Source organism: Cyrtonyx montezumae, unplaced genomic scaffold (genome assembly GCF_038088225.1).
Source record: "Cyrtonyx montezumae isolate F1298 unplaced genomic scaffold, pur_monq_1.0 scaffold_3, whole genome shotgun sequence".
NCBI classification, from domain to species: domain Eukaryota; kingdom Metazoa; phylum Chordata; class Aves; order Galliformes; family Odontophoridae; genus Cyrtonyx; species Cyrtonyx montezumae.
Genome location: NW_027072034.1, coordinates 21,389,832 through 21,414,935, shown reverse-complemented (window position 1 = coordinate 21,414,935; position 25,104 = coordinate 21,389,832). Strand labels below are relative to the sequence as shown.

The 25,104-nt window shown below is 37.9% G+C and overlaps 1 protein-coding gene across 1 annotated transcript in view; it reads left to right on the top strand.

The window, feature by feature from the left end:
* Positions 1 to 25,104, top strand: part of ABCC4 (ATP binding cassette subfamily C member 4 (PEL blood group)) — a 144,045-nt gene that overhangs the window by 20,072 nt on the left and 98,869 nt on the right. Inside the window, exons 7-13 of the mRNA XM_065740845.1 lie at positions 2,911 to 3,036; positions 5,720 to 5,969; positions 8,799 to 8,903; positions 14,147 to 14,236; positions 14,553 to 14,744; positions 16,214 to 16,308; positions 16,417 to 16,503. Coding sequence (XP_065596917.1) covers positions 2,911 to 3,036; positions 5,720 to 5,969; positions 8,799 to 8,903; positions 14,147 to 14,236; positions 14,553 to 14,744; positions 16,214 to 16,308; positions 16,417 to 16,503 — 945 coding nt within the window. The remainder of the gene's footprint in view (positions 1 to 2,910; positions 3,037 to 5,719; positions 5,970 to 8,798; positions 8,904 to 14,146; positions 14,237 to 14,552; positions 14,745 to 16,213; positions 16,309 to 16,416; positions 16,504 to 25,104) is intronic.

Here is a 25,104-nt window from a genome sequence, read left to right as displayed (position 1 = left end):
CGTTGCCATTGCATGGCTAAGTATGAAGAGAGATCTGAGAATTACAAAACTAGACCAACTCACAGATATACTTCTGTTTGTAATCACTGTGATAGTCTTCAGTTATTATGCTCACCTGCTCTTTCTCAAATAATGAATCATTCCGTGTTCCCTGTCAAATTCTTAAGGTTTTTTTTATGATAAGATCTGTTTGTAGAACATATATTCCTATGCATGCATTTTCACTGTGTATGTGCTGTGCATGCAGATATATCAAGCTAATTTCCTCTTGGCTTGAGTTGTAATGTCAACAATTAAAATACTTAGCACCTAAACAGTGCCTTATCGGTGGTGTTCAGAGTGCTTTTCCAAAGTGGTAAGCATTATTATTCCCATTTTACAGATGGGAAACTGAGGCATAAAGAGATTAAGGGACTTGTCCAAGGGTCAGACAACAAGGTGACAAAAATCTCTTCTCTAAGTTATGTATTTTAAAGATACGCCAGTAGCAATGGAGCATTCCTTGGGTTTTCCCCCATTAATTAGTGGCCACTTTATTAGGTGGAGTGCAAGGGAAAGACATGTGTCCACATATCTCCCTGTTTGTGAATACAAATGCCCAGTGAACAGAAGGAATTACTAGAAAAACTGAAATGGATGCCAGCTTTGTGACGATCCATATGTTCATGTGACAATTGCTGGAAATCTGCATGAATATAAGGAAATCACCCTATGAAAAAGTAATTGAAGAATTAAAGGCTTTTCCACGAATCCAAGCAGTCAGTGTGGCAGATAATTTCTGCTGTTAGTAACATTGTGCTTGTAACCCAATGTTGTAAACACATGCACACCAGTTTATGATACAGCTACTTATTCCGCCTTCTTCCTGTGCTTTTACCTGCGAGAGTACCACTGTGTGTTGCACAAAATACATATGAAATCCTATATTATTTGAGAAATAGTTCAGATGATGGGCTGAAGACCATTTAAAATATATTCACAAGAACAGAACCCTTTCAGTGCTTAGCAGTGCAACTGCAAATGTTCCCATTCAGAGCTCTATGTATACATTTATTTCTTTATTAAAGAATAATATTTGGAACCATTGTGTCAAACACCACCAGAATCCACTGGATATACATCATCAGTGTGAAAAGGAATTCTGTAACATGCTTCATTTAAAATGAGTATTATTATTGTAATACTTCTGAGAAGGCTTACAAGCCTTGAGAACGCTGGGAAGACCTGATAGCGTCCTTTCAGTTTCTAAATGGGGGCTATAAGAAGGATGGGAGCAGACTCTTTAGCAGGTTCTGTTGTGATTGGATAAGGGGAAATGGCTTCAAGCTAAAATAATGGGAAATTTAGATCGGGTGTTAGGGGGACAATTTTATGCTAAGGCCGGTTGAGGCACTGGAAGAGGTTGCTCAGAGAGATGGTGGATGCCCCATCCCTGGAGACATTCACAGTCAGGCTGGACGGGGCTCTGAGCAGCCTGGTCTAGCTGTAGGTGGCCCTGTTCCTTGCAAGGGAGGCTGGACGAGATGACCTTTAATGGTTGCTTCCAACCTTCTATCATCTGGAGACCAAATCTGGAAGTTACTTTTGAAAGGTAACTGTTTCTGAAAGGGTGCAGGTGAGAATCATTGTTTGTTGGTACAGAGACATGAACAACAAACCGTGTGTTTTGTCACACAAGGGTGAGGGGGAAGGAGAAGGTCTCACATTCATTGAGAAAATCTCTGTCTCAGTTTTTTTGAAAGAAGAAAAAAAAGGACTTTGCAAAGATTCTCTCATTCTGTGCTAGTAAGGTTGGTTTAGGCTAAGCAGTATTACTTTAGGGTCAGTTTCCTTTATTTCTTCTATAATAACTTATTTTAGCCATCCTGATTTGTATGGATCACTGGTTATCCATAGCTACTACATTAGTTTAAAATGATGAAAAATTGCCCAGTGTTCTTTCTTCATATCTCCTTTGATCATGGCTGTTTCTTCTAGAAAAGTCTTATAGGAGAACAAATTAAATTGTGTTGTTTGTTGTTTTTTTAATATGGTCTCTGAGTTTGTCTTTCATTGATTTTATATATAAATAAGCAGGAAAAACAAGTGGGACTAGTCAAAATAAGGCGTACGATAGATCATTATGTGCTAACTATACTTATCTACATGAGTGAATTCGGAATTATAATCTGCTTTATTAGCATGGTTTATAGATTTCTGACGTGGCTTCTAACTTTCACTCCTTTTTTCGTAATTTAAACTGTGACTTTGTTATTTAATTATATATATTTCCTACTTTGTTCATCACTTCAATCGTAATAGACAACTAGAATAGGTTCTCTTAATTCAGCATTACTTAAAATCAACACTTAAATTCTGTTTATTTATTTAGGAAATTTAGATATGTGTTTGTTTCTCCTAAATTGTAGCCCGTGCTCTGTTAAGTAATCTTTACTTCAAGAAGAATTAGCCTTAAAAAGACACAAACCATGGCCAAATTTTTTAACATCAAAATAGCCTTTTGATAATAGGTTTGAAATGTGAAAATAACTCTTAAAAATGTATAGTTTTCCAGCTTTTTGTTTTGCTCCAATTGTAACATTTAGCATTTTTATTATTAAGCTTTTTTATGCATAAAGATGTTGTTTAAGGAATACAGTGTGCTGGAACCAAATGATACACAGTTCCACACACTGAATCAACTGATGGTTTCCTAAGATTGGGGAATGCCAGGAACATGGACAGGAGTATCAAATCTGTTTGCTGTGTGTAAGCCGTAAAATATTGTTTAAGAAAGATCTTGTAATGTCATTTCAGTTGCGGGAATCCTGTAGAAGTAAAAGCACAAACTTCATATGAGTGTATTACATGATCAAAAATAGTCCATCTTCTTTTGAAAATCTGAGAATTTTTACTTCCTGCTGTTTACAGGAGCAAGACAGCTGCCTTTACAGATGTCAGGATTAGGACCATGAATGAAGTCATAAGTGGTATGAAGATAATAAAGATGTACGCTTGGGAAAAATCATTCGCGGAACTTGTGAGTGGTTTGAGAAGGTAATCCTGGAGAGATACAGCTCGGTGTATGATCTATATCTGCTTCCATTTTTTACATGTCAATAGATGCATTATTTTGTGCTTTAAAGTGAGGCTTACTTGAACTTCTGTGGCTTTTTTAGCCTTCTATAGCAAGAGTGAAGGAATGAAAAAATGTATTCCAAGGGGACAGAAGTAAAAAACATTTGGTATTTGTAAATTATATTTATCTTTTACAGTTGTGCTTAAAAATAGCAACTGATAAAGCAATTGAACAGCTTCATCCTCACAGCTCTCTAAGGTAATAGAATGAGACCAATAAGCAGGCATTTCTCTTTTGAGAAATATGTGGTGTCTGACTTTGTCCTAAATGAATAGCATTCTCAGATGCTACTACTCTTCAGTTTTTGCCTTTTGAAGAATTGCTCCGCACCTGAAAGGAGTGGAGGGCAGAATGCTAACAGCTCAGAATTGCTCTAGTTGTACAGCTGGTGAGACCATTAGTCTGATGGTGTTTCATTTTAAAGGTCTGTCAGCATCTGATCAAAACTTACCTCATAAATTTGCTTTTCAACACTACTCGCTCTTCTTGACGGGAATTCAGGTGCATGTTTCCTATCACCTAGTTTTCATGCAGTGTTTGTCTCCAATGTATCAGTAAAAGGTTATTAACCTGCCATAGATTCTGTTATTTTTTTATTTATCATTATCTATTTATTTATTTGAAATTCTTTCTTATAATAGTATTTTTTTCCTTCCCTTCTATATGCAAGTTTTTGAACTTGCTAATGCTCCCTGAGATGTTTCTTCTCATGCACATATTGCAGTACTTCAGGATATAGTATCCTGTGCTGACCAAATGTTCTTGATTGATTAGAGGTTTCAGTGTCTTGCATGGAGCCAGAGAGGATATTTTCTTATTGAAAACTTCCTCAGTGGGTGCATTCACAAGAGTCAGCACCTCATTAAGACTAGTGGTTTCCTATTCAACGATGAAGTGAAGTAAACTCTTCCAAAACAGATCTTGAACCTCGATCTTTTCTTTCACTGCACTGTGGGAAAATTAAGTTAGAAGTTTTAAATTCAGCCAGGTGGTTGTTGCCCAGTGTTTCCACAGTGGCCCTGAAAGGTCGTTCAGATGACTTCTGAACTTCTCTGTTGCTCTTTTTCCTGTTAGCTTCCTTTGAAATAACTCACTTCCATAATACATTGTGGTGTATAATATAAAGCCTTATGGGTAGGCTGCAATTTATCAGGTAGTTATGGAGAATAGCACAGAGAACTTGCTAATTATCCACTGATAGTGAGAGGATTAATTAGGATTATTAGAATGTGGGAAAAAAGTTTCATCTAGGATTGTAGAAGTAATTAAATTAGATCCAGTTTAAATAGTTTACGTACATGTGTTCTTTCAGTGCCATTGGAGGAGGTCTGAGATTGTGAGCCATTAAGCTGAAGAAAATGTCTTTGAAATGCTTTGAAAGTCTTGTCAGTTCAGCCAGTTTGGCAAGTATAGTGGGAAAGTTGCTTAACTAATTTTCCAGTAGTAGATTTTGCATCTTCGTCTTCGTAAGTGAGGGCCTAATGTACTTCAAACAATACAATCATGACTTGACTTTCTAATCTTTGTATATATTTTCAAGTAGAAAGTAATCAAAATGATCAAGGTTTTAATTGAGAATTGTCAGAAGATAAATGTGCAATTATTTTACTAAAATCCCATGTTATTTCAAGCAGATATAAGCATACTATGCAGGGAAGAAGCAAATTATTATGTCTCATTTGATAAAGAAAACCTCTTATTTTTAGATGAATTTAGGCCTATTGGCAGCATCATTGTAGACATTGCAGTCACATTTTGATCACTGGATTTGAGGAGTCACTTAGAAATGGAAACTGAAATTTAACTAAACTGAAAACTGAAAACGTGCTTCTTCAGCCATTATGTTTCTGCAGGGAGACTGTGCCATACATCAGGTGCTGTTTAGCTGAGGGACTATTTGCTAGAACAGCTGGCCTCAAAAACTGCTATTCTCTTAATAATGAGCTTAGAAGAAGGAGAAGAAACCAGGAACAGGGTCCAAAGTGAGAAGGATTTAGACTGAGATCAAAGGAAATGCTGCAAACCCCGTGATCCAGCTTGAGAAACAGCAGCTGATTGATGGTCTACAGATGGACTCTTAAATGTTAGGGAAGTTGCCCTGTTTTTCTGGTTATGGAGAATGTGTTGATCTTAGCGAGAGTTTGTGAATAAACTCAGGTTTTTGTGTTTGAAGGATAAGGAGCTGCTTGATGCCTGGCCATTATACATGTTTTTTTTTCCCTTTTTTTCTTTTGTACACCATCCAGAACAGGTCAAAGCAGATGAATGGGACTTAAGATGACAGTTTGACCGAAACAGGAATGAAGAGTACTTTTATTTTCTGTCTCTCAGGGATTCTTTGTTTTCCTATAGCTATCAAGATATTACATATCTTAACTTTTTATTTTCCTCAGTTCCTGAGCCTTTTAAATTTCATTTTGCTATTTGCTGCTTTCTTTACAGTTAATTCTGAGCACAAGTCTTCACATGCAATTTGGGGTGGCGCAAGGGGAGGAGAAAGGATATACAAGTATAATTCTGAGAATGGGATCTCCCTCATCCTTTTGTTGAAGGCAACTGGTGGGAAGGATTGATGTGAATGTTTATGTTTTGCATTTTTAGGAAGGAGATTGCCATGGTTTTGAAAAGCTCCTACCTTCGAGGATTGAACTTAGCCTCTTTCTTTGTGGCGAGCAAAATAACAGTGTTCATGACTTTCATGGCATATGTTCTACTTGGCAATGTTATCTCTGCAAGTCGGGTGTTTGTTGCAGTGTCCCTGTATGGTGCAGTCAGACTGACGGTAACTCTCTTCTTCCCTGCGGCTGTTGAGAGAGTATCCGAGGCAGTGGTTAGCATACGTCGAATCAAGGTATGATTTTTGGTCTGAATGGTTTGGTTTCATTGGTGAAAAAATATTAGATTGGAGTGAGTAGAAATGCTGTACACTGAATTTCATGGCTTTACTGAGTGTTACTATGCCATTTATTATAGAAGGTACCTAAAAATGTCCTTCTCTGTATGCTTGAGGATAGTAAATCTTTTTTGATGAATTGGCTGATTGTACTAAGCCCAAGCAGAAACCATGTATTAAACACATAATATTTGCTCTTAAAGAAGCATTTTGTGAAAGCCGTTATAAATGGAGTTAGAGAAGCATGATGTGTGAAAATCACCACCCCAACAAAATTGTAGACCATAACATTTCTTATTACTGCTTAAACTAGACTATGGGAGGGAAGAGAATTGCTTGGGGTGCTGGATGTTGCACAGTGTCCTTTCAGTACTTTCATCTACCTTGTGTTCAGCTCCTGCACAGTGCTCTTTCAAGTGGTCATTCTAGTTGTTCAGGTTGAGAAACATTAGCGGAAGTCTAAAAAAGATACCTTAGGAGCAAGACACAAAGGCTCTTGAACAGATAGTGGCAATCCTTTTTTCTCATGTCTTCTTTTCCAGTACATCCTATAGGGCCAAAGATTTTGCTCCCGACAGCTGTCTCCAATTTCTCTGCCATTACAGTTCCTTAAGGATGCTTTTTCAAAACCATCTCCAAAGTGAAGGTTCAGTAATTTCAAATAATTGTCCTAACAAATCTTTTATCATTCCTAATGCAGACACCAACATTTTAGCTTCCATTTCCAAAGCTACGAAGCGTTTGAGAGTTAGACATTCTGCTACTGAATAGCCAGATGTTTTATGACTAAAGATGTGTTACTGAAATGTAAGTAAGTGGAAAGGAAGTAAAAAGAGAGACTCAGAATACAGAAAAAAGTATAAGGATGATGGTTATCAAGGCAAAAGTGATAGCTGTTCTTTTGTTTCATTTTTTAAGAGGGTACTTTCTCCATAAGCTTCATAAAACAAGTGAGTTTTCAGTGCTGGTCATAAATATGCTCAATCAGAGACAAAAATGCAGGAGGTACCATGCTTCAGGTGAAGATAAAGTATTGTTGGATGGGAAATATTTTCTGTTCCTCCATACTCATGCATAAATATACAATAACTGTGTGGCAAAAATAGCCTTTTTTTTTTTTTTCCTTTAAGCTGTCTTCTTTCCTCACCTTACCTATACAGCTGCATCTCTTCTTGAAGCTCATCTGCTTTTTTTTGATGAAGCACTGGCACAAGGTCCAACTGTGAAACAAAGTGAGAGCAGTTGTTTTCCAGAGGACTATTTTGACAGAGACTGTGGAAGGAGGATAAAATTTATCTTAGTACAAGAAATAGTGGGTTTTTTTTCTCTCAAGGACATGGTCCTATCTCAAGATGATGTTTGCTTCTCAGCATCCTGTGGATGCTAGCAGTTTTATTTTTCTCTGTGTGAAACATTATTGGGTATAAAAATAATGGAAGAATGTTTTGAAAAAACTTAAGAAGTCTGTTAAGGGTTAAGTTATTCACTTGCTTTTGAAGACTTTATTCATAGTGTTGATTTTCTGCACCCACCCCCTGCTATGTAAAAGTCCTGGTGTTAGCTCTGTAATTGTCTTCTTCTTTTCTACTACTTTTCTTTAAGATCTCCCATGTGTGGTACTGTTATATATTTAAATTAAATGGCTAGCTAGCATTTATAGCTGATTTTAACGCTGCTGCTAGAGGAGAAGTTCCTGGTAAGAGCTGAAAAAAAAAAAGACTGATTCCTCGCTTATAACTCTCTAATATTTGGGCCATTATCTAAATGCAAATCACATTTCAAAGGCCTTTTCTTATGTCACATGCTGCCATATGGATTTAGGTATGTTTGGAATTTCTTTCTGACTACCACCTTCATCTCCCAGATCCTTTCTCTCACACCTGCCATTTGCACCTGCCTGTCTAAAACCAGACTTGGCAGTACTCACCTGACTGGAGATCTCAGGCTTCTCTTGACTTTGCACTTTTGCCTTTGGTGCAGATGTATGTCTGTGTTGAGTTTGGAGACTGCTGCATGAAAACGCTTTGTCTTCTCACAGCTCTCTTAAAAATGGTGCTTACTAGCTGAATTTTGGGCAAGGTCCCTTGTGCTTGCCAACACATAACAGTGCTGTTCTTGTCCTCAAAGCTGTCAGCTCTGTTTTGTTTCCTCTTAGTTACTGACTTCTGTTAGTCTTCAGCACCAGTCTCGTGTCTGCAGACTGTTAGCTCAGTACTTGTTAGCTGCAGTTGGCATTTCTCAAGGTATTGTCTGCTAGAGACCTATTTAAGGTCTTCATGGTCAGCTGTTCAAATCATGATAGTTTTTCTATGTTTTGTCTTAAACTTGTGGTAACTTTTGTCCATGAATTTTCCTTTCAAAGTTTCTTCGAGCTATTTATAATCTAGCATCAGGCAAGGAAAGCGAGAAAGCAGGGAACAATAAGGTGTTGCACTTAAGGTTTCATCTCTTCTTCATGGGAAGAGGAAATCAAACAATTCTAAGGTTTGTCAGGACTGATTTTCAAGTTATGTTTGCTTCAGGAATTTATTGTTGCTGAGCAGGTTGCTGTTAAGAGTCCCACAGTACTACTGTGCAATGAAATCTGCACTTCTGGGTGGTCTCCAGGGTGGTCAGGTAGTTAGAGGTGCATTGCTTGAATGAGTTGTGCACTGCTTTGGAAATTCAGTTCTTTCATAGTGTATGTACTTTGCCCATAAATGATTTTTGTATGCTGCTTGCAAAATGCTTGGGTCTCTTTTCCAGTCTCACATTAGGCAATACCCTGTTCTTTTCTTTTTACTGCAGAACTTCCTGATACTTGATGAGGTCTCACACTTCAAGCCGCAACTGCATGATAATAATGAGAATGTCATTCTTCATGTTCAGGATCTGACTTGCTACTGGGATAAGGTAAACTTTTGCTAAATGTTAAGAGGATACTGGTGCTATAGGCACTAAGTCTAAAAATCAGTATTTCTATGCATAGTGTGCTCTTGTTTTGTATTCCATCTTTTGTATAGGAGAAACCTTTCAGTATGATAGATTAACTCTGTTGAATGGTAGTAAAAACAGTATCACATGCATCTTAAGAGTAGCTATGCTTGAATATTATACTAACTGAAAACCTGTACATTTAGTTCTGAGAATGTCTTGTTATTAAACAGGATTGTAATGCAGCTTTGATATTTAAATTGGAATTAAGGACAGACAGCACAGTAAGGCAGGCCTTAGCATACGTGGGTTTTTTTCATGTTTTTTTCCAGTGACCTGAATGTTGATCAGTCCTTTAGTCTAGAACTAGAACAGTTTTACACTCCCCATAGCAGGTTTGAAAGCTTTAGACTAGTCTACAGGTCTCACTCTTTGTATTTTAATTGAGAATGCTCGGTTACAAATTGTTCTTTTCTTAAAATGCATCACACTCGCCAAAATGGTGGTTAGCAATCTATAGGAAATGGTTGCACACCATACCCATAAAACACCTTTAGGTTTTTCCTAAGTTATTTATATTATGTAAAGCTGAGTAGCATGACTGGAATGACTGGTTTCCTTTTGGTTTAAAAAAGAAAGCAAAACTCTTAGTGTAATTTTTATTTTGATATTTATTTGAAATGTGCATGGGAGAAGAACAGTTCTCTCAGAAATGTAAAACCATCTCAAAGTATTTCACTTGCATACTCTTACAGTAATGCAAATTAATTTTATACAGTTGCTAACTAAAACGATGGTGAGTTCTGTAAGAGAGGATTTATAAAGAAGTATGCTGTACTTTGTCAAGTAAGCAACTTAGCTTGCTACCCTTAGTGGGTTTCTCATGATTCTTTGGATCTCTGTTTAACAACTGTACAGCTGGATGTTGTTTTTTTGTTTGTTTTTAAAGATTGTGAGCCAAAATAGATACTTAAAGAAAAATAAGAAAGCAAACCCTAACACAGCCAACAAATCCAAAATTACTGGAAGTAAAAAAGGGATTATTAGATAGACTCTTAGGAAAACAACTTAACATGGTGTATTACAGTTTATCAAAAGATAAACAAAACCAATTAATTCACGGTCACACTCTTGTTTTACTGAGGCAAGTCTTATCTGAGTTCCACAGGCTAGTCTGATAGCAGCATGGAACTAGGGATTCTTCGATACGGGGTTTTTCATGATGTGCCTTTAATTTCTGGAACAGACAGCCTGTTCAACTGAAAAACTTTTAAATTTAAAATTCAAGAATTTGAACGGTGGCCAAGTTTGTCCCTTGTCATTTTAGTCACTTAAATGAGGAGCCTAAGCAGTATAGTACTTCTATGCAATATATTATCTCTGTAGATGGGATGAATTGCTACTTCTGTTTGGATATAGGATGTAATAGGATGTCTGCCCAAACTCACCTCATGAGTTGCTTCCACTGAAGGGATCAGTCTCGTGTCCTTCTACCTTCCTACTTTCTTGGTCATGCCATGTGCTAGCATTAATGCTTGTATGTATCACCTCATGGAGAGCCACTTCGCAGGGGTAAAGCAGTAGGAAACAAATCCCTTTTTTTTCTTCCAAGAGCTGAGACCCGTGAAAAACCTGTCTGCAAAGCTAGGAAAGAAGCAGTGGCAGCAGAAAGTGACAGGCACAAATACTTAACAGGGTACAAGGGAGTTGAGACATTTGGTGGCAATTAGGTGTCAGATGAACTTATTTTAACATCAGTCTGTGCTCTAATTTAAATTAAAGTGCCTCAGTACCTAAAAATAGGACAAACTGTCTTTAATTATGAATAATGCTGTTTTTCAAAAATAGCATGCTCTTGAGATATGTGGCAATGCTTTTTGCTTGCATTATCAGTTCTGTGTAGAGTATGATATTTTATAATACCACTTGCATGTCTAATATAAATATTTATATATATATATATATAAATATAAATTCTTATGGTTTTAGGCTCTTATGATGTTCTGTGTTGAAAACCTGGGCATGGATCTTTTGTAAATTCAGATACATGACCTCAAGATCTCATTACAGTCCTGAAGAGGTCTGTACTAGCGATGTTGTGTGGGAAAACTTATTTACTATTCTGTAAAGACTAATTGATTTAATAACAGGTATTTTCTCATCTACAAACTTTGCATTAAAAATTCATTTTCTACCATATCCTGGCAGAGTTCTCCAGACCTTAACTCCAGTTTAGTTCCTGAACTGGCTTCTCTGGACTGAGAAATCAAATTCATAGCAGAATTGAGAAAAGAGCCCTGTTGCTGCCACCTTGTGGAGATGAACAGTAGCAACAGAAATGGTTTTGGAGCATTGTACAGCACATGCAACTTGGAATTCTTACACTGTGACTGATTACAAAACCCATGGTTATTCTGTGAGACAGAAGCTCTGATGGGATGCATGCTACTGGGCTCTGAGGGCTTTCATGTTTCATCAAGCATTTCTCCTGGCCTGAGGAGGCACATGCATGTCAGCTTAGTTCTCCCAGCTGTCATGGATGTGGGTAAATACTTCTCATAACCTCAACCATGTCTTTCCCAAATCATTTCAAACAGCTAGTTTCAAGCTTCCCCTTTCAGCAGTCCCAGAACTCAGCCACAGGGCAGCTTGATTGCTTCTATTTTACTGTCTGCATTTTAGTGTCAGTTGTGCTTTGTACAGTCTAACATGCATATTAGGGCAGGTCCTGTTACAAGGATGTTTTGCTTTAATGAGAGGGAACTATTGTTAAATATATGAAGATCCTTTTTTTTTTTCATAAGAAATACTTGGTATGTCAGTAATCAGGTGCAGTGCACAGATGGGAATTGATAAGGAGCTGTCTGGGAGCTTATGGGTTAGGATTAAAGGCAGGGTATGTCCAGGTCACTTTATAGTGTTGAATGTTGGAACTAGATGGTCTTCAAGGTCTTTTACATCCCTAGTCCCAGGATATGGAAAAGGCTGAGATACTCAACAACTTTTTTGCCTCAGTCTTTGCCATCAAGTGTCCTAGACACACTGTGTAAGTCTCAGAAGGCTAAGTCAGGGACTGGAGAATGAAGAACCACACACTGTAGGAAAAGATCAGGTTCAAGACCATCTAAAGAACCTGAAGGCGCACAAGTCCACGGAGCCTGATGAGGTGCATCTGAAGGTACTGGGAAAACCAATGGATGGAGTTGCTAAGCCACTGTCCATCATATTTCAGGAAATGTGTCAGTCTACACTGACTGGGAAAGGAAAAACATCACCTCATTTTTAAAAGGGAAAAAAAGTGAGACCCAGGGAGTTACAAGCCAGTTAGTATAACCTCTGTCCCCTGAAAGATCATACAGCATATGCTACTGAAAACTTTGACAAGGCACTTGGAAAACATAGAAGCCATCGATGACAGCCTTCTTGACCTCACAAAAGGCCAAATGTGCTTGACAAGTTTCTTGGCCTTCTGTTGTGGGGTTACAGCATTGGCGGGTAAGGGAAAAGCAACAGATGTTAACTACCTTTACTTGTGCAGAGCGTTTGATTGTCCAACATGACATCTTCGTCAATAAATTGGAGAGATGTGGATTTGATGGATGGACCATCTGATGTATAAGGACTACATTGTTCCACTAAAATTGTTGTGGTCAGTGGCTAAATGGCCTGGTGGAGACCACTGATGAGTATTGTTCCTCAGAGAATTAGACCAATGCTACTGGACATCTTTGTTGGTGACATAGGCAAGGGCATTGAGTGTACCCTTAGCAGGTGTATGAATGACACCAAACTGTGTGGTGAAGTTGACATGCTGGAGAAAAGGGATTGCCATCCAGAGAGAACTGGACAGGCTTGAGTGGTGGTCCTGTGTGAACTTCTTGAAGTTCAACAAGGCCATGTGCAAGGTCCTGTACCTTACAAACTGGGTGGAAAATGGATTGGGAGCAGCCCAAGTGAAGGAGTTTTAGGATTTCAATGTAGAACTTAGCCACTGGGTATGTGTAGCCCTGAGCTGCATCAAAGGAAGTCTGACCAGCAGGTGAATGATTGTCTCTCTCTGCTCTGCTCTTGTGAGATTCCATTTAGAGTATTGTGTTAAGCTCTAGGGCCTGGAGCAGAAGGACATGGAACTGTTAGATGTTCTGCTCCTCCAGAGGAGGACAGAAGGATAATCAGAGTTGGAGACCTTTCCTGTGAAAGACAGGCTAATAGAACTGGGGTTTTTAGCCTGGATAAGAGAAAGCTCCAAGACTTCATTGTGGTCTTTCAGTAATTGAAGGAGGCCTATGAGAAAGCTAGGGAAGGGACTCTTTTAACAGGGAATGTAGTGGTAGGACAAGGGGCAATGGCTAAAAACTAAGCGTAGATTTGGACTAGATATTGGGAAGAAATTATTCACATTGAGGGTGGAACAGCCTGCCCAGAGAAGCTGTGGATGCCACATCCTTGGAAGCGTTCAAAGCCCAGGTTGGATGGGTCCCTGGGCAGCTTGATCTGGTGAGTGGCAGCCCTGCCTGTGGCAGGGATGTTGGAACTGGATAGTATTTCAGATTCCTTCCAACCCAAGACATCTTATGATTCTGTGATTTTTTACATTATACCTTGGTAGAAAAGCTGCAATATATAAGCTCTTACCAGTAGTGTGACATAAAGAATAGGTGTACTGATGAGGACTATTGAACACAGAATTCCAGGTCAAGTATTTTCACTCAAAATAGTCCACATCATTGTCTGCCCAAGGCTTCCAAGTTGCATGAGATGAAGCTGTGAAAAAGCAAACAGTACTCTTCTGTTTTGACTTTTGATCGAGCCTCGGTGAGAGCAAGCACAGACTTAGCTTCCCAGGTTTTGAGAAAGCTTCAGACCCTTTCTCTTAAAATATATGCCTGTCTGCATGGTGAAGCTCAGCATGCAGGGCTGGAGTTGTGAATGCTGTGGAGATGATCAGCCAAGACTTCCTGTTTTCAAGGCTGGGAGGAAGTATTACTGCTGCTGTTGCCTTTAGGTTTCTCATTCCCTGAATGAAATTTTGTGATTTTGGATTAAAGATTGGTGTCTGTCAGTGGTATCTGTGAATTACTAAAGAGGTAAACTATGTTTTAAAATATGATTGTCATATGGGTTGCTAACTTACAGACATTTACATGCATTATTCTCTAAGAGTTGTTTTGATTATGTATATTTCGTTAATGATGAAGTATGACTTTTTCTTAAATCTGTAGAGTTTAGAAAGCCCAGCACTTCAACAGCTTTCATTTACTGTCAGACGAGGGGAATTACTGGCTGTGATCGGTCCTGTAGGAGCTGGAAAAGTAAGTCCATTCTGGGAGGTTTTTTATTCTGTTAAACATGGCTAAAAGCTTGAAATTGTAAAGATATTTTTTGTATATTAGAACGCATTACATCAAGATGCTGTCATTCAAGAAAGGCACATGTCCTTCTGTGCATGGGAGGAAATTGTTTGAAGTTGAACTGTACTTTGCATTTTGCTTCTAGACGGCATGTGAAGGGTACATTTAGACTACTAGCAGTACTTAGGGTGGCCGAGTGAAATAGGCCATCATGCCAATAAACACTACTCAATCACAGTGAATCTCTTCTGAATTTCTATTTTTTGGTCTTTTCTAGTCTTCACTCCTAAGTGCTGTACTTGGTGAGCTACCTAAAGACAAAGGTTTGATAAATGTTTCTGGAAGAATTGCCTACGTTTCTCAGCAGCCTTGGGTGTTTTCTGGTACTGTAAGAAGTAATATTCTGTTTGACAAGGAGTATGAGAAAGAAAAATACGAAAAGGTTTTAAAAGTCTGTGCTCTTAAAAAGGTATGCTTTTCTTTTTGTGTATCTTTTCTTCAGTATTTATCTTAGTGTTCTTGCAGGCTAGTGGTCCATGCTGCATCATATAGTATATAGAATGGATTTTTTTTTTGTACTGTGGGAAATAAAATCTACTGCTAAATAGAGACGCATGCATTATTTTTGGCATCCACATTTTTAAGTAGATTCATGTACTTCCTAAAACTTTCACTAGAGGGAGTTGTAGTTTATGTGAAGCTCAGACAAATTTGGAAAAATCTATGCCCAGTTGTTTAATTTCATAAACACGTTCATCGGTATGGGAGAGATGTGTGCAGCTGAAACAAATGCAGAAAAACAAATGTTAAAACTAGCACTGTTTGTGACTTTTATTTTATAAATATCCTTTATGCTTAAAAAAATAAAGTATCATTCATTATGTATTGCTAACACCTATCAGAGAACCTTAGTGGTATGTATTGGATAACTTGCCAAGCCCAAGTAGTTCTATGAAAAAATATTTTTGAAAGGTCTGTGTGTAAAGGAGTTTGTGACATGAGATATAGAAGAGGATTAAGCCAGATTTGTCAAGAAACAGACATTTTGCTTGGCAGCTAAAAAGGTTTTATGCAGCATGTTATGATATTCCTGTCAGCAGCAGCACAGGTGAAAAGCAGATGGTTACTGTGATGAAATTCTTTTGCAAGGCTTTTACACGTAGTGGGTAGAGTTTTAATATCTTCTGCTGATATTCAGTCATGTGCTGTTGTCTAAACTCAAGGTTTTATTGACTTAAAAAGGCAGCAGATTGCATTTAAAAAAAAGCCACAGTATTTGATGGTAGGTATGTTTTTATGTTTTGTTTCAAGTTTATGTGTCTCATAAAACCTTTGAATATGTTTTACAGCTTAGTATAAAACTTCTGTGTTCACTTAAGAGGAAATACAGTAGTATGACATGGAACACTGTATATTTTATTCTAACTTAATAGGCTACAGTCCTATAAATTAACAAATTTTTTGTAATGAATGTTGTGGTTATTTCAATTGTTGTGAAAATAAAATGAATGTAATTCTTCGGGATAATGATAAATGGAAAATAATCTACTGATAGAAGCTTGTTCAGTTGTTATTTATTGTGACAGCTCATTTTGTTAAATAATTAATTTACTGTTTTAGACTGGTCTGAATCACCAGCAAGTATTCCATATAACAGTAAGAATGGTTGTGCACTTTCCTATGTCAAATCTTGTTGTGAAAGAAATCTTTTAAGACTTCACCTATTTTCCCTGGTTTCTTCATTATTTTTTGCTGTAGTTGCAAAGTAAGAAAATTAACTGTAGATATTTCATCCAGTATAGTCCTTGTTTTTAAATGTAGGGTGAAACCTTAAACAGTACTATTCAAATAGGAGAATGTTATCTGGAAATAGGCTTATTTGAAGTTAAAATGATTATTTTTTTTTAATTGCTTTCTGCCTGTTCTTTATGTTCACAGGACTTGGATTTATTAGCAAATGGTGACCTAACAGTTATAGGAGATCGTGGAGCTACGCTGAGTGGGGGACAGAAGGCCCGTGTAAATCTGGCCAGGCTAGTATTTTTGTTGTTTCTGAAATGTGCATGTTGACATGTACATTAGTGACTAAAAGTAAATGAGTATAAAACTTTGTGATACTGACTTTTCTTTAAATCTTGTAGAGCCGTATATCAAGATGCAGACATTTATCTTTTGGATGATCCACTGAGTGCAGTAGATTCTGAAGTTGGAAGACACTTGTTTGAAAAGTAGGTTATTACTTCATTTTTATTTAAAATACAATTGTTGACTTTCAGTTTCTTATAGAAAAACTCGAGGAAGCATTTTTTGATAGAAAGTTCACATCATTCAATGCATTCTCTTTCTGCATTTATTTTTCTGTGACATATTTGGAAGAGCTATGAATTTTTCCTTCCATTTTTTTTCTTTCTTTTTAAAAGCTTTGGAATACTCTTGTTTGATGATATCAGAATTATTCCTATGGGAATATGTGCTGTTTTCTTGAGGAAAACAACATATATTACATCAATATTGTTCAGAGTTGGGTTTTATGAATATTAGTACCAAGTGAAGAACATTGTGGGCTGGGATTTTCATTCTCTGTTTAGTTTTATTGCAGCTTTATTTCTGGAGTAATTTATTTGCAGCTTTATTTATTTGGAGTGATAAGCACTCCAAGCAGCTGAAGGAAAAGACAGAGCTCTTATAGCCTTGAGTAGCTGAAATTTCTCTTTGAAGAAACAGGGAACTGTGGCCTGCAGACCAGACTCTGGAGAGCAGAAATAGAGTAGAAGAGAATGCATAAGCTTAACATAAAAGAGTGAGAGATTAGACCTTTTCCTATTTCTGAAGAGATAGGACAGTGTTCATTAAAAATCAGGTTCCCTTCTCAATGCATTTCCTCTTCTCTGTCTCTCTTCTTTCAAACTGCCTAATCTACAGCACATTGATACTACAAGAATCCAGTTATTCCCAGCCAGTGTTTTGTCCTTGCTTCTTCATAGCCTGCTTCTCTTCCTGTCAAACACAGAATTTATTAGAAGTGTAAGGAAAAGCTTCCACTGATTGACCTCCCTCAGCTTTGGTTGAAGTAAAAGCATTTTCTGAAGTGTATGTACCTCCCTTGAAATCCACACTAGAACTACTTAAGTTTGTTTTTACTCTTGTTCCCTCCTCCCCACCCCTAGGCAATTGTAAAAACATGTACTGAAGAAATGGTCATAGAATTTCCATTGATCATTACTGTATGCACTTTCTTTTTTCCCAAGTGAGGAAGCTTGTAGTATCCCAAATCTGAAAACTGTACATCCCATTGATGTTTATGGTTTCAAATTTGGAGATCCCTTTGAAACCTCATCAGCATTTTCTTTCGTTTTATCCATTCCTTCAAATGGTTACATTTTCTTTCTGTGAGCTGGTATGAAGTTAGAGTTTTACGATACGTAGGCACCGTACTTGTTACTGTATGCTTATTCATTTTCACCTGCCAGGGTTGGTACGGCCTTTGCTACTTATGTAGTTTATATACTCTGTAAAATTCCTTTAACGCTCGTTGGAGCAATCTAAGATTTAGCCACTGCTTTTCTGTTTTTGTGCAGGATGGCTTAACAGCTTCACAGGGAAAAAAAGAAAACAAATACCACAAAAATGGGGAATATCCCATTCTTAATGTGTCCATGCCTTAGTTCTGAAAGCACATGTGCCTGTGCTGTCAGTCTGTCTCTCCTTTAGGTCTGAACGTTTATTTGTTGAGGGGGAAATGGGGAAGAACAGTAGTGGCTTGGAAAGGAGATTGAGTTCCCTCTTTGATTTATTGTGTTTTATGAGAGCTGTGGCACTGAGCGTCTCTACATTCTGCTGCAGAACTGAAAGTCTGTATTTTTGTATGTGCTCTGCTAGCATGGTGTAAGTTTTGCTGGTAACTGTGGAGGTGAGAAGATGTAAGGAGATGACCTCAGAGAACATGAAACTTGGAAAACTGGCTATGGTTCTTCCTAATAGCATGAGTTTTAATTTACCTCTTCCCTCTGAGCTCTGGATTAATTTGATCTAACCAGATGAAGTACAATAAAACCATTCTGTGGGGAAAGCAGACTGTGTGGAGTAGTAGTGGCAAGGAAAACTGAAATGCGTTCTTTTAAAGATGTTAAATGAGGGCTTTTTTTTTTGTATCAGAACTTGGATTCTGAGGCCCCCATGCAAGCTGTAAAAGGTACTGGATTAGTGGGGAGAGTTAAGTAGCTTTCCTTGAATAACAAGGCTGAGCTTGTTCCTTACTGCTTCCTGAACAGTGCTAGAAATCTAAAGAGAGTGCTTGAGCAAGAATGATTTCTTAGAACATCGTGCTGAGGAATGTCTGAGATACCACTTCATACAAACTGCCCCCAGGAGTCCAAACCGCAAGGCATAAAACAATGGGCAAGATGGAAGAAATAGGGGCTTATTTAATGAGAATCTGAAATGGATATTGTTCAGTTTGCTCACTCTTTTTTTTTCCTTTGTAATTTTATATTAAAGTTTAATTTTTTTTAGAAGTGCCTAGTCTATTTGTTTACATCTTAAGATAGGTATGTTCCTAGTAATTCCCTGAAGCTATGGTCTGTAGAGGGCTGATTCATTACATTTGCTGCTTCTCTCTGTTCTGTTCAGCTGCTGCAGTAAACAGCTTAAAATATATAAATTCTTTTCAAATGAAAAAGAATGTAAGTAACACAGCTCCAGTGGGAAAACGGTCCATAATATTAATGAGGGCTTGCATTTCTTACGAATTTTTCCACAATACAGACAAGTTGTTATGTGGATGATGGAATAGATAAAGTCAGTTTTTCAATTAATTTCTGTCTCCTGATCGGATTCCTTGAGGCCTAATAAGATATAAATTGGATATTCCCCATTTTTGTTCTATTAGTTTTCTCTTTTTCCTGTATGTTCTCTGATAATTACCAGTAGACCTGCATCAACCTTTTTGTAGTGGGAGGCACTGGTATAGTTCTGTGTTTTTGTATGTCTGTGTGGGTATACACATATATACACACATAAATATGCATATATACCTATATATTATTTTTATTTATGTATACTCTACATACAGTATCTTTTCACTAACATTGAGAATTTAGGAAATTTTAGACCCCTGAGTTTTCCATCAGGTTTGAAATGAGGGACACACATTGCAGATGCATGTTTTCTTGTATGACAAAATTTGGAATAGCTTTTCATACTCTTAAGGAAGTAATTCAGTCCTACTTGAGCCCTAAGAGATTTCCTGGTCTGTCTGTACTTCTTTCTAAACATATTTCAATCATTATATGGTTTCAGATCACCTTTCAACAGAAATTGTGTCCTATTGATGATGCTGAGTTAAGGTGTTCCTTTGAACAGAGAGTGAGATTTATCACTGCATTAAGACAGACATTCTTCTCTAGGTGTCATTCTTCCCTTGTATCTTTTCTAGTGATAGGAGCTGTATGCCAGACCCAGTTGATGATCAACCTGATTTCTTTCAGTTCCTCCTTTGTATATATTGGAATAGACTACAGGACAGTTTGAGAACCTTTGGAGATCACACCTAAAATTGTGATGACGTTTGGGAATAGTATGTACAGGTGTATTGTTGCTAATATCAAAGGGAGTTCTGCAAATTGTTTTGAATTTATGATCAAGCTGATTTGAATGTAATAGTCATTTTTCTTTTCTCTCTGAATTTTGCCTTTAGAACTAGAAAAAAGTCTGCAAAAGAAATCGTTGCATCTACCACAGTAATAACAATAAAATAATAGAACTTCAGCATTTATTCAGGTGGGCTAATTTGGTACCAGAGAGTGACAGGCTCCAGTAGGAACTCAGGTGACTTGTGGCGTGTAGCTGGGCAGTGGGTTGCTGAATAACCAACGGTAGATTGAGGCTGACCAGAGAGTTAGCTGGCAACTTGGTCAGGTGTTCTGAAGTTATCATCTCTCCTTGGCCATCTCATTCAACTGAGAATTGTAAAGAGCAGGCGTGATTTTGTAGCAGAAGTGTCCTTTGGAATTGCAGAAGACGGTGAAGAAATGGCAAGCTGGTGGCAAAGGAGAAAGGGAAATTCCATCATGCAAAGTGCATGCCATAAGATGTCCTGAATTCCTTAGTGTATTCTTACCTAAGACCTCGAGTGCTTGAAGGGAGGAAGAAAAGTAAGTGCTAGAAACTAGAAGGTCTCCTTGCTGTGGAGGAATTACAGGCAGAATTACTGTGTCAGAAGAACCAAGCAACAATAACCCTGGTACATAGGTAGTGCTGCATTAAAAGCATATGTGTACATGTGTTACGTGCTTTGTCCCCTGATGCCAAGCATATAGGGGAGCTGTTCAGTAAACATAAAGGTTTTTCTCTGCATCCTTTTTCTGTAGAATCTTTGGAAATAGGAGATATCTCAGGGATATTGCCTAAGGATTCCCACTTGGTGATTTACACCTGGTCCAGGCTCATTATTCCTCTGGTATTACTGCAGTGATGACAGCAGTATTACGCGTACCAAAATAAAAATGATCCCAGGGAGCTATACGGGTTTATGAAGGAAAAGTTAGGGGAGGGCTTCTTGAACACAAAGATCTCTGACTCAGAAAGTCCATGGTGTATGGAATCAAGAAACTAAAAATGTATACTAAAGGAAGTATCTGTTTGTTTGCTCACGTACTTCTAGGTCAGGACAATGAATTTTATGGACCTTTATTTTGTGTCAGCGCAGTTGTCCTTAACACGTTGTCATGTTGGAGGCTGGGACTTGTCATGAGATAGAAATAAATGTTTATCAAGATAAGCATAGAAATTGAAACAGTGTATAAGTAGATACATTTTTGTGTCTTTGGTGATTGTCACTTTTTTCCTGTCCTGAAATTCTGTAAATTTCATAACATACAAAAACAGCCTGAGAATTCATCCTGAACTTCTTACATTTGAAGTCAAAGGAGAGAAAAGCACATGTAGTAAGCAAATTAATATAACAAAGGCTTTATGCCTGTGAGCACTTCTGTATGTGCTTTAATTTCATTTCAGGGGTTGTTTCCATTGAAACAGATAGAAGTATTAGCAAGAGTAAACTTAAACTTGTTTGTGAACTTGCAAAAAGGAGAGGCAGAAAGAACGTTAAGGAAGAAAGTGTAATCATTAAAGAAGAAACACTTTGCAGAGGTGAAAGAAAGCTGGTTCTTAGAGATAAAAAGTTTAAAAAGATTAAAGAACAACATCTCTCAAAGTAAAGAAAACCTGATACGGAAGGAAGAACAAACGAGGATTCACATACACAAAGGTGCCAAGATGCTGCCTCTGCCTAGAGGAGCAATTGTGCTGTTGTAGGCACCCTCCTAAGTGTCTTCTGCCACGTGCCCTGCAGAATCAAAGCTCAAACTGTTTTTTTAATTGCACAGAAGTTTTCTGGCAAAGTGAAGAGGTTTTTAAACGCGGTATATCCTGTTACTTAGATTTGTTAACTTAAAGCACTTTTATTTATTTATGTATAATTTTGAAACAGATCTGTCCTGATTCTGTCCTTGGTGCTTCGGTTAACGAATTAAGGTCATTGTTGCTTTAGTTTTCTGGTGTTAGAAACCTGGGCAATGCTTCAGGCAGTTTTGGAGACAGACAAGGACAAGAAAATTCTTGATTAAAGGTTATTAGTTTTTATGCACACTGAAGGTTTAAGTGCAGTGTGTGACTGAGTACTCAGTGGGCAGGGATCAGTGGTGTAGCAGTTTGGTGGAAAATAGATGCAGATTATGGAAGATCACAAATCAGTATAAGTTGGCATTGCCATTCTCTTGTCAAGGAAACTGTGCCCTCCTATTTGATTTTGCTTTGTTTATGTTATGTTTTGTGCTGGTAAGGACTCAACTGAAAAAAAATATTCAATTTTGTGAACTTCCAAAAAATGTAGATGGGCTTCAAACTCAGTGTGACCTGTAAAGAAGGTTCAGAAGTCAGGGTTGAAAAAAAAAAAAAAGCTGTTTCTCACTTGAAAAGTATATGTTTTTGGGGGGTTTATTTTTTTCTTGTTGGGAATAAAGAAATTCAAAAGAAAAGCTGAAAACTGTATAAGGGTCTATGCACACAGGAGTAATGACTTGTTGGGAAGTGGTGGATTTAAACTACATAAAAAAAAACAACATAAACTTTGGTTTCAGAAAAAAGAAATTGTAGTGGTAAAGGAAGTTGCTGCTGGCATACATTTTCAGGAATACTGAAATTTCTGTTGTTGAGCTTAAAACAAATAATCATGCAAAATAACCCATGCATCATCTGTCAGGAGGTGATTTAAGTCTGAATCATGAAATTGTATGTCCAAAGTTGGAAGGACACACAAGGATCATGGAGTCCAGCTGCAGGATCCACACAGCAGTAACCAGAATCAAACCCTGTGTCTGAGAGTGGTGTCCAAATGCTCCATGAACTCCAGCACTCAGGGCTGTGCCCACAGCCCTGGGCATCCTGTTCCTTGCTCAGGGCCCTCAGGTGCAGCACTGTCCCTAACCCCCAGCTGCCCCTCCCCTGACAGCTCCATGCCGTTCCCTCGGGCCCTGTCGCTGTCACACAGAGCAGAGCTCAGCGCTGCCCCTCCACTCCCTGGGAGAGCTGCAGCCGCCATCAGGCCTCAGCTCCTCTGCTCTGTGCTCAGCACACCCAGGGACCTCAGTGGCTCCTCATGTGTCTCATCCTCCAGACCCTTCCGCATCTTTGTAACCCTTCTCTGGATGCTCCCCAATAGAATCATTGACTTGATTGGCTTGGAAGGGACCTTGAAGTTCATCTAGTTTCACGCTCTTTGATGTGGGCAGGGTTTGAATAATTTTATGACTTTCTAAAGTATGAAAGCCACACAGCAGGCACACTTGCAAAGCAGTGGTGTTTCAAGAGAGGACACACTGTCTGCCAGCACTGCTGTACAAATCTTCCTCAGATTGACAGAATTTGGCCTTCTCTTAAAAAAGTTAGCAGTCTAAAGATGTTGATGCATCTGAACACTTAGGCTAGGTGTGCACCACCTGTGTTTTCACTGTGTTCCTTGCCTAATTGGTAAGAATATGAGATGTTGTAAGATGTTCACCTAAAATTGGATGCCTTCAATTATGTTTGTTCTTCTTCAGCTGTACACAGCAGTATCTCTAAAAGTAGGCGGGATGAAACTAAGTCTTTGCAAACCAATTCAAAACATAAATGCTTATGGATTATCTCAGATCTTTTGTGTTTCATTTCTAAGGCAATGCCAAGTTTTCACGAATGCAAATTAAATGAGCTTGGAGTTTTGTGCGAGGCCCTTTACTGCGTTTGACTGTATTGTCCTATTTGAACTCTCCCTTCAGTCTTCCGTGGCACTTCAGCCTATGAACTTAGTGCTCACTCTACTTTGAAAGACAGGATGTTGTTAAATGGGGGGAGAATATCCTAAAAAAAAAACAAAACAAAAAAACCCATAAAGGTCAAAATAGCCTGATGTGTTGAAACAGACATTAAGTATACACTTACTGTTTTACTAATTTTTTCAGCCTCAGTGCACCATGATGATACTGTATTTTAAATGGTAAAATTTTCTAGTGAGCTGTCTGAGCAGTGAGTTGTTTAAGTCAGTAATAGATTGAGGTATATGCGCTTTGTTGTGATTTTTTTCCTCCCCGCGCTCATGCCAGTGAATTGTGACACCTCTTATCACCAAACTATTCAGCTAGTTTCTTTCTACCCAGATAGACATCAAATATAGAGTTATGGGTTTGTTTTTTTTTTTTTGTTTTTTTTTTTTTTAGATTATACTAATTCACATTTGAATGAACTGATATATTTCTGGAAATTTGCATTTCCACGGAGGTCACGATCAAGATCATGTCAGATGCTGTATTGGTGACTCTGACAGTAGTAATTGGCTTGCTCTGATGCTGTGATAATGCATGATTTTTCTCTTCTCTTTTTTCTCTTCTTCTCTTTCCCCTTTCCCCTCCCTCATGAAAGGTTTCAAGGTTTTCAGCCATTAGATTTTGTGCATCCAACAATAAACTGTAAGGCATATATCTGTCACAGAGAAATTTAATAATGGAAGTAACATATAGGCTGTGGGACCTACTTAAGGTTGAAAGCTAGATCTCTTGACAATGAATATCTCATATATTCTCTTCTGGCAGTTTTCCTATTAGGCAAGCAAATATCCTGTGGTGTCTCTGATCTCTGTCCAGTCCTCTGGATGGGGTTTGTTGAAGACTGTTTTGTAGCATGTCTTAAGCTGATGCTCCAGGTCCCACATGGCTTGTTTCTGTGACTGCTCAAAGGGTAGGCAGTCACCACACCCAAAATAATACTCCCACAAAGAGTTTGGTGTATAAATAGTTGCTTGCAACTGCTCAAATAGTTATGCTGCTGTAAGTACCCTATCTTGATTAATTGTTATCTTGATCAATTAATCATGACATCACTGGTTTATGGTTACTTCTTGAATGCTGCTTAGAAAGCAGATAACTTGCTCAGTAAGACTGTTGCTTTTAACTTAATTTTATTGCACAGTTTATTTGGAGCTGTGTAATATACTCTCTGCATGTAATTATTTATTCTGACTAGTAGTATTAAACATGTTGTACACTGCTTCCTACGGTCTGTCAGACTGACAAGATGTTAAAAGTAGGTGTAGCAGACACACAGCAGGAATTTATGAGATAGAATAAACCATATGATATCATTGTTGTTTAGCTCATGTTCTTTTTTCTGTTTACTCCCCATATTGCTTATTTGCATTTCTCAATTGAATTTTTACAATTAGATTACTGTGGTTTTGGTTGTGTTTGCTTTTTGTTTGATTTTATTTTTTTGGAAGAGTGAAAAGAAGCAATTGTTGT